Source organism: Entelurus aequoreus, linkage group LG11, assembly GCF_033978785.1.
Source record: "Entelurus aequoreus isolate RoL-2023_Sb linkage group LG11, RoL_Eaeq_v1.1, whole genome shotgun sequence".
NCBI classification, from domain to species: Eukaryota; Metazoa; Chordata; class Actinopteri; order Syngnathiformes; family Syngnathidae; genus Entelurus; species Entelurus aequoreus.
This window is the reverse complement of record NC_084741.1, coordinates 59,710,397-59,719,874: the sequence shown is the minus strand read 5'-3', so window position 1 is coordinate 59,719,874 and position 9,478 is coordinate 59,710,397. Positions and strand designations below refer to the sequence as shown.

At 39.1% G+C, this 9,478-nt stretch overlaps 1 protein-coding gene across 3 annotated transcripts; it reads right to left on the bottom strand.

The window, feature by feature from the left end:
* Positions 1-647: 647 nt before the first annotated feature.
* Positions 648-8,644, bottom strand: cthrc1b (collagen triple helix repeat containing 1b). 3 transcript variants are annotated; one of them, XM_062063643.1, is made up of 4 exons: positions 8,449-8,644; positions 6,637-6,888; positions 3,672-3,888; positions 648-1,298 (listed from the first exon to the last, which is right to left on the bottom strand). In XM_062063643.1, the coding sequence occupies exons 1-4, from the start codon at positions 8,572-8,574 to the stop codon at positions 1,156-1,158; spliced, it is 738 nt and encodes a 245-aa protein (XP_061919627.1). In that variant the 5' UTR covers positions 8,575-8,644; the 3' UTR covers positions 648-1,155. The 3 variants fall into 3 exon arrangements, with proteins under 3 accessions (XP_061919627.1, XP_061919626.1, XP_061919625.1); XM_062063642.1 differs by having other exon boundaries at positions 6,637-6,855; positions 8,503-8,628; XM_062063641.1 differs by having other exon boundaries at positions 6,637-6,855; positions 8,461-8,622.
* Positions 8,645-9,478: the final 834 nt, after the last annotated feature.

The following is a 9,478-nucleotide window of genomic DNA, read 5'->3' as shown; positions in this document are numbered from 1 at the left end:
AGTGACCGATACAACTGCTTTGTCATTTGACTGTGAAGCGCCAAACTGTCAATCAGGAAGCGTTTTTTCGTCTCACATTAACAGCTCATACTAAATGAAGTCGGAAGAGATCATTTTGTTAATCTTTTTCTGTTTACTATTTGGCTAACCAGGCTGAGTTTTGCAGTTTTGTAGGGCTATTTAAAAAAACAATGATATCTGCTAACTATTAATGTATTTTGCAGGTCAAATGTAGTGACTATTTTAATCTAGTAGATGGCAGATTACAATTATTGCAAAAACAGCAACATTGCACATTTTAAATACGGTATATAAATATGCAGTGCAGCGTCAATACAGCTAATGAGTGTGGTATACACTCACCGAGGTGTTCTTAACCCATCAATACTGGATACCCAACTCATACCTAGACATATTTGCATTTTGAAATAAAGCAACTTTTCTGAAAAATAAGAACGATTCAGTTTTTTTTCCCCCACAGGAAAAGAAAGACCCAAATGTTGTGCAACTGTGTTATTTTACAGGCGTGCTTTTATTTGAAATGCCTGACGTACCAGCTACAAGATATGTTACGCTGATGTGGCCAGGGTCTTGCCGAGCAGACAGGAAGCTGAGCTGATGCAGGCAGTAGCAGATTTGTTTAAAAAAAAAAAAAAAAGAAAGTCAGAACACGAGAAAAATAGGGTTAAGTATTAAAACGGGAGTTTCCCAGGGAAATCAGGAGTAGGAAAGTACTGTAACTGAATAACAATTTTTTTTAGTGTAAACACTATTCACTTAACATACCCGTACAAAGAGCATATTTGAAAACCTGATAGCACAGATAAAAAAGTACACACTAAGTATGCAAATACAGTTAGACTAAATGCAGGCGAGCTAACATGGATGTTTTATCATTATTGTTTCTTTTTACTAAAAGATCACTATTGACAGGAGTAATGCATTAAAAAAGTTTACATATTGGCAATGACTGCCGATAGCACCCGTGAGCAGGAAAGTTACAGTTACAATGGTTGTTTTGTTTTCCTGGGAAAAGGAAGGTCAATTAAAAACATTCAAGTTACAATCAGCAAACCGTACCTGCTTATTTCAGAAAGCCAGATAACATATGGTTATACTAGCAGGGCTGGTCCCGTTTCTCTTATGTAACCGTTTTCACTTGGGAAGCTCTTCAATGATAACCCTGGAAACGGAGTTCCACCCTGTGGATGCATCGCCGCGTGGATAGTCAGCGCAGGTCCCCACCCATACGGCCACGTCCACCAACCCTGCTTTCACACCCTCACACAGCCCTTCCACTGAATCAGACAAAAAGAACAAGGGCAAAGACATGACTGCACATAAATTGTGAAGAACACCTAAAATGCATAGCCGCAAAGCTGGAATATTGTAATGTGACTTCTCCCAACGCTTGATTTCCACGCGATAAAAAACTTTAAACAGGCAGAACAATGATTACGGATTTTGATTATTCATATTGTTTTTCTCCCTAAGTTACAGTTTGAAACTAGTGTAACTGGCATTCAGATTCCATAATATCGCATTGGAAATCACAACCCTGGCTACAGAAAAGCAATATAAGAAGCCGACATGAGGCCATCATCCCCTTTCCAGCTGTTTTTCAATATCATAGATTCCTGCACCAGACTACCAATAAGTCTGTGAGCATGACCTGATGAAGCCTGCTTGGATGAGGGGTTAAACGTCTTCTTAGACAGTCTGAAGTGCAGTTGTGCTTGATTGAACTCGCTTACTACAATGACCTGGATGAATGAGAATATTCACAGGCATCCTAGTCCACAAGTTACAAAGTGCAAAGGGCATCCAGGGTGCCGTTTTTGGCCCACAGCTTGTTTTTCCATTGGCTCCCGGCATAGTCTACAAATACAATTAATTCATTACTGATAAAAATACAGCACAGGCCAAAAGTATGGACACACCTTCTCATTCAATGCGTTTTCTTTATTTTCATGACTATTGTACATTGTAGATTGTCACTGAAGGCATCAAAACTATGAATGAACACGTGGAGTTATGTACTTAACAAAAAAAGGTGAAATAACTGAAAACATGTTTTATATTCTAGTTTCTTCAAAATAGCCACCCTTTGCTCTTATTACTGCTTTGCACACTCTTGGCATTCTCTCGATGAGTTTCAAGCACACCTGTGAAGTGAAAACCATTTCAGGTGACTACCTCTTGAAGCTCATCGAGAGAATGCCAAGAGTGTGCAAAGCAGTAATCAGAGCAAAGGGTGGCTATTTTGAAGAAACTACAATGTAAAACATGTTTTGAGTTATTTCACCATTTTTTGTTAAGTACATAACTCCTCATGTGTTTATTCATAGTCTCGATGCCTTCAGTGACAATCTACAATGTAAATAATCATGAAATAAAGGAAACACCTTGAATGAGAAGGTGTGTCCAAACTTTTGGCCTGTACTGCACATTACTATGTATTCCAATAACTTGCTTTGGCACCTATAAGACAAAGCTAGGATGTTGCTGTTTAGTTCAAATAGCTTAGCACAGTGGTCCCCAACCTTTTTGTAGCTGCGGACCAGTCAACGCTTGAAAATTTGTTCCACGGACCGGTGGGACAAAAACATTTAAAAATTTTTTTTTTTTTTTTTACATAAATAAATACAATCATGTGTGCTTACGGACTGTATCCCTAGGCTGTATTGATCTATATTGATATAGAATGTATATATTGTGTTTTTTATGTTGATTTCATAAAAAAAAAAAATATATATATATATATATATTTTTTTTAAATTCTTGTGCGGCCTGGTACGGCCCGGTGGTTGGGGACCACTGGCTTAGCACACAGTTGATTGATTGGTTCTACAAACAAAATACAGTCATGTCGTCTGCTAAATAGGACTAACTTTAGGTCCTTTCTGACTTTACAAATGTTGTTTATAAATAGATTTTGATCCCGGTATAAATCCCTGTAGTAGATCGCAAGATATATTTAACGCTGTAGGCGTGTGTCCGTGCCTAGCTTCACGTATTGCTTCCTGTTAGTTAAGTAGCTTCTTACCCAGTTGAAGCCCATACCGTTCTTATTTGTTAATTAAGATAGTGTAATTACCTGTATGCTAAATGCTTTAGTTATATCCAGCTGCACACTGTTTACCATCTAATGAATTGGTAATAGATTTTGTTATTTCGATTCATGCCATCAATGTAGAGATTTTAGCTCTGTATCCGTATTAGTTTTCTGCAAGTGTTCCACTTTTTTTTTTTACAATTCAGTCCAATCTGTTGCTGAATACATTTTCAATGATTTTAGAAAATTGTGAAATTAAGAAAAATCAATAAATCAATAGTTTGTAAACTGGTGTTTGTCTCTAGTATTGTAAATTGGTGGAACTTTTGCTATTTTAATTTTGTTTGGGAATGTACCTATTTGGAAAGCATAAGTTGCTGACGTAAATTAATCTCTTTGATAACTTTTTTTTATCATTTCCATATTAATTCCGTTACAATCAATTGAGGCCTTGGATTTACATTTTTATTCACAGTTTTATTTGTTCCTCTTCTGTCACATCAGTGAGGAACATTGAGTTGGGATTTATGTCTATAGTATCATTCAAGTCCTCACTTGACACAGGGTTTAGATGCAATATTTTACAAATACCAGATCCTAACAAAACCTATCATACCTGAAGATGTCCGGTGGATGTTGATGGTGGAGTTGAGCTCTGGACTGCCTTGGTCCAAGTAGATGATGGATTCTATTGGCAGAGGTGCCGTGCACTCGGCTCCATTGAAGGTGAAGTACCACCTCTGGCAGCATGCGTTCTTGCACTTGAGTCTGAGGGAGCCACTAAAGAGGACTCTGAGGGCGCTGTCTGAGCGCAACTTGGTGAACGTACAGTCCTGCCACACAACACAGCACAGGTCACATTTGATGTCACTTTAGGTGCAGTTTGAAACAATTGTACTGTTCTCGGGGTTTATGGCTTTTGAATTGGACGATAGTAACATAAGTTTAATTCAAATAATCTGTAATATCCTGGAACTGTTTGAGTTAAATGGACTGCTGACTGACCACTCCATACCCTAAATTAAGCATATTCCAAAAAAGGGAGTGTACAGTGGTGCCTCAGTTTTCATACGCCCCAGTTTTAGTATGATTAGGCGCAAGTTTTCACCTCAGGTTTTAGTATGATTTAACACATAATAGTGACTAGGGGTACACTGACAACAAGCTATCCATCCACTTAGGTAAAACAGAATCCATCCTGTTTGGGTCCCACATCAAATTTAAGAGAGTCAATGACTTCAACATAAAAGTAGGTGACAGTGTCATCACCAGGAAAGATGAGGTCACCTACCTAGGTTCCATTCTAGAGGCTAACCTTTCCTGTGACAAAATGGCAACCAAGGTAATCAAAAAGGTTAACCAACGAACGAGATTTCTCTACAGAATTTCCTCTCTGGTCAACAAAAGCACCTTGAGGATTCTGGCGGGAACTCTCGTTCAACCCTTTTTCGATTATGCATGCACCTCCTGGTACCCTAGCACCTCCAAAACCCTCAAATCTAAACTCCAAACATCTCAGAACAAGCTAGTCAGGTTACTTCTAGACCTCCACCCCAGATCCCACCTCACTCCTACCCACTTCTCTAAAGTGGGCTGGCTCAAGGTGGAGGACAGAGTTAAACAACTTGCACTGAGCCTAGTCTATAAAATCCGCTACACCTCCCTGATACCGAAGTACATATCAAACTACTTCCTTAACGTAAATGACCGCCATAACCACAACACCAGGGGGTGCTCCACTAACCACGTTAAACCCAGATTCCGAACTAACAAAGGTCTTAACTCATTCTCTTTCTATGCCACATCAATGTGGAATGCGCTCCCAACAGGTATAAAAGAAAGGGCATCTCTATCCTCCTTCAAAACCGCAATAAAAGTTCACCTCCAGGCAGCTACAACCCTAAACTAACACCCTCCCCGGATTGCTAATAATCAAATGTAAACAATCAAATGCAGATACTTTTTCTTTTTCTTATGCCTTCTGATCTCTCTCTCTCTCTCTCTCTCTCTCTCTCTCTATGTCCACTACTTGATGTCCATACCCCCCCGCCCCCCCTCCACACCCCTGATTGTAAATAATGTAAATAATTCAATGTGATTATCTTGTGTGATGACTGTATTATGATGATAGTATATATGATAGTATATATCTGTATCATGAATCAATTTAAGTGGACCCCGACTTAAACAAGTTGAAAAACTTATTCGGGTGTTACCATTTAGTGGTCAATTGTACGGAATATGTACTTCACTGTGCAACCTACTAATAAAAGTCTCAATCAATCAAAAAACCCTCGAGGGAAGGAAGACTGAGTCAGAACCTGCGACAAACAAAGAAAGATAAGCAGACCCGGTGCTAAAAAACGAGAGGAACATTAGTTTACCTAGGAACATTAGGTAAACTGTTAATGTTCTAATTTGCGTCTTTTTCTAAGGATTTTTTCCTCAAGATGCTTGAGTAAATGATTAAAGAGCTTGAGGAAACACAGGCTATGGTGTCTATGGAAGAGGAATAAAGTCCAAAAATGGTGATTATTTTATATTTCTTTTTTGCTCATAATGTTTACCATATCATGTACCAAAAGATGCAATTAAATCATGAAAATAATAGTTTTATATGCCTTTATCCACACTGTCTATGTGAGTAAATTGACTCCAGTTCTGTAGATGACATCACACCAAAAGGGGGCAGCATATCGAGTATGGCGATGGAAAGGGGCGTTCCAAGTAGTTATTTATTTACTGCTTACTAAAAAACTAATTGATATTACGGAAACGACTGTCAGATTCATTTTCACGAGCTACATTTTTTTTTAAGAATTAGTGAAATTCCGGGCGCTATGACTCCTTTTATTTATGGTTTGTATTTGTTAGTTTCTGTCCCAATGATTTTAACATTGCCCCAGTCCATTATGTGGTTGTTTATTTTGCAATAATCTAATATGGCTGATTACAATATTTCCTAGATAGATTTTTGTTTTAGGCCTCTTGTGAATCTTCTAGTTTTTTCCACATTCTTTCCGATGTCCTGCCTGTTTTTCCGTTATGTTTTTCTGCATGATTTGCATGGGATTTCCTAAATTACATTGCATTTTTTCTCCTGTTCTATTTTGTCCTTTGGATGTACGAGCAACTGTCTTGCTTTCATTAGAGGTTTAACAGCTGTATTTAATTTGTGGTTTTTCGACACGTCACAGTGGTCAGGTGACCCTTCTGAAGAAGACTGCAGACGGCAGTTGAAACATTACAAGGTAAAATATTGCTTCTATTATACCAAAAACTCATCTGAATACAAGAAACTGAAAAGTATAACCAACAAGATGACATAATGAAACTTTTTGAGCTACAATAGATATTAAGCCAAGGAATCTTGTAATGCCAAACATTAAAATGTGAAATGTTTTGGATGGTACGTCTGACAATTTTCAGTCATGTCTGGGATACAATTTATGAATGCTTTTTTGTCAGACAGAATCTTCCATCACCTAATTTAGCAAAGACATATGTCTAACTTTTATGAATAGACCTGTTTCCCCAGCAGCTCCATCTATCTGTCCATGGAACAATGCAAAGATACTTACAGCTATTTTTCCCAGGTCAATCCCATAATTTAAGGACTTCCAGGCACACTGCTTGTAGTTGGGCTTCCAGGGTTGCTCGAATATTTCGCTAATGCATTCGCCCTTCTCGCCTTTGAGTCCGTCGCGCCCAGGGATGCCCGGTGTACCCGGGATGCCGTTGCCGCCTGGGTTACCGTCTCGTCCAGGGGTTCCTGCTGGACCCTGCATGCAACTGCCATACTGCAGGGAAAAACAAGACAGAGTTGAGACTTCCTGAAGCTAACATTTTGTAATAATTAAGCAGTTTGGAAAGTCTTATAAAGAAACACGCACACTGATGATTCTGATGACTGCCTGAGTCATGGCCCTGACTTTTTCAACAAATTCCTGACTTATTAAATTACAGACACAATTAAAGTCCTGCATGACGTTGCATGAGTTCCATTTTTCCACACCAGTGCAGGTTGTGCATATTTTTACCATTTGATCTGGACATAAATCCTGCTTAGGTGGAAAAGGTGGTGCATTATTTCCTCCCATAAAGACGCACCCCGATTTGAATGCTGATACCCCAATGCCAAAAGGCTATTAATGTGGCCACATGTGGAACAGACCACATAACCACAAGACATTGAGGATGAGAACAAAGAGCATTTCACCTCATTTCTTAGCTTGAATCCCACGGGTGAAGTCTAAAACTGTACTTCAGGAGATGAAAATCTGGAAAACTGCCTTCATGTCAAGGAATTGCGGTGTTCCAATGTCAGTTGAAACAGATGGCTCACGGTCTGTTTTAGACATCATCTGGCTCAACCAGGAGCTGTGATGTCAGCTCTGACAAAAACTGGGATAAAACTGAAAACTTTGCATTCTCTGAAACATATACCTGAAATAAGCTATGTAAAATATCCAAGTAAATGTTTGATTTCAAGCAAAATGAAGGAAAGGTCTCAGAGTTGTATTTTTCTGATGAATGGATGCACTGTCTGCTAGTCCACACTGCAGACTTTTATACCAGCTTCCGTCCATGTGAAAGTCCAACGCTGTACTGCTCGCATTAATTATACTGAATATGCCTTACACACAGCCCATTACTGTAGCATGTACGTATTTTATGCTTTAGTCAACACTGAAATAAGGACTGCAGCTTTCCAGAATGAATATAATGCTTAGCTTTTCAGGATGATGCATTAAAAAAGAGGGGGTTTTCTGATGACCATTTTTTGTTGGTAAATGAGGAGGTTAGGGTTTCCAACACCACAAGATTACATTATGGAATAACATGCTGTTTGTCTTATTCGTCCAATGTGGTAAGAAAAATGCAGCTCAGTCCTGACTAAATGTCTTTGGAAAGTTATAATAGCAAATGAGCATTACAAAAAGTGGGCTGTGCCTAATTCTAATGGGACTTTAAGGGAGGCCTTGGGGCAGCGGGGGTCCCTCTGCATAAATAAACAGTTTCACTTTCATTTAATGCATTCCCAAGAGAGGACTAAGAGAATGTGAACTCTGTTCCACCAGTGACCACCCACTAAATCTTTCTTATAAGGACTTAACCAGAATGATAAAAGTTCATTAAAAAAGTGGATATTAGACTATTAAAATATTTTTCAATGTTTGACCCCGAACGGGACAAGCGGTAGAAAATGGATGGATGGATAACCAAAATAAAAATATTTTTTCCCCCCCTGAAACCTGGAATATTAAAAGGGTTCTTGACACAATGACATCATCTTAAGCATATTTCAAAAACCGTGGTTTACTTTTTATAAAAAAGACAACATTTAGGCAAATAAAGACTTGATCTATCATTAAGCCGCCTGGTTTATTTGCATTCTGTCTTACCTTATCAGCATCAGGATCCTTTCGGTATCCTCTACTTCTCACCTTTTCCACTCCATACACAGGTAAAAGCAGGCAGACGAGCAGCAGCAGGCGCGGAGAAAGAGGAGACATCATACGGTGCAGCTGTGCGCTCGTCCTGGGAACTTCTGCAGCGTCTGTCTGCCTCCAACATCATCTCACCCTCTCAGTCCACAGGAGGGCAGGCCTAGCAGGAAGGGGTGGGGGTTCACCGAAAGTGCACAGAAGACCTGGAAGAACAACATGGTGAGAAACGCTAAGATTTGACCAAATATTTGCACAAGTTGAGATAATGTCCACAACTTTGTGAATTTACATACAAGACTACATTTATTTATCAAAATGGGTATCATACAAAATAAACAATACACATTTCACAGAGTAAATACTAGGGCTCCCTTTTAGATGGTCCTCACTCCTGGAAAAGTTACACTAAGGAACAGATTACTTTTTACGCAGGAAACGTGCCAATACATCAAAATACAGAAGATGTAAAAGTAAGAACGATTCTTAAACAAATTCTCAAAGTTGGCTTTTACTGGTCCGAGTTGAAAAATAACTGTTTTTACAAGTCTGATGCCAACACTGACATCACTCAGCTACACATGTGAAACATCTGTTGGTTTACCTTTGAACGCCAGGAGCTTTTCAAATTAGACACATTCTTAAAAAACGAAAATAGCTTTCACAGGATTGACCAACAATATAGTGGGATCCATACAACATAAAAATAGGAACACGGCGAAGTTGGTAGAGTGGCTGTGCCAGCAATCGGAGTGTTGCTGGTTACTGGGGTTCAATTCCCACCTTCTACCTTCCTAGTCATGTCCGTTGTGTCCTTGGGCAAGACACTTCACCCTTTGCCTCTGCTGGTTAGCGCCTTGCATGGCAGCTCCCGCCATCAGTGTGTGAATGGGTAAATGTGGAAATACTGTCAAAGCGCTTTGAGTACCTTGAAGGTAGAAAAGCGCTATACAAGTATAACCCATTTATCATTTAT

Excerpts from the sequence above, each read along its gene's own strand:
- cthrc1b (XM_062063643.1), bottom strand. The coding sequence starts at position 8,574 with ATGATGTCTCCTCTTTCTCCGCGCCTGCTGCTGCTCGTCTGCCTGCTT. Across the intron at positions 6,889-8,448 it reads CTGATAAGGTAAGACAGAAT|GAAGTCTCAACTCTGTCTTG; the intron begins GCAAATAAACCA and ends TGTTAGCTTCAG. Across the intron at positions 1,299-3,671 it reads CATCCACCGGACATCTTCAG|TGGAAGGGCTGTGTGAGGGT; the intron begins GTATGATAGGTT and ends TGTCTGATTCAG.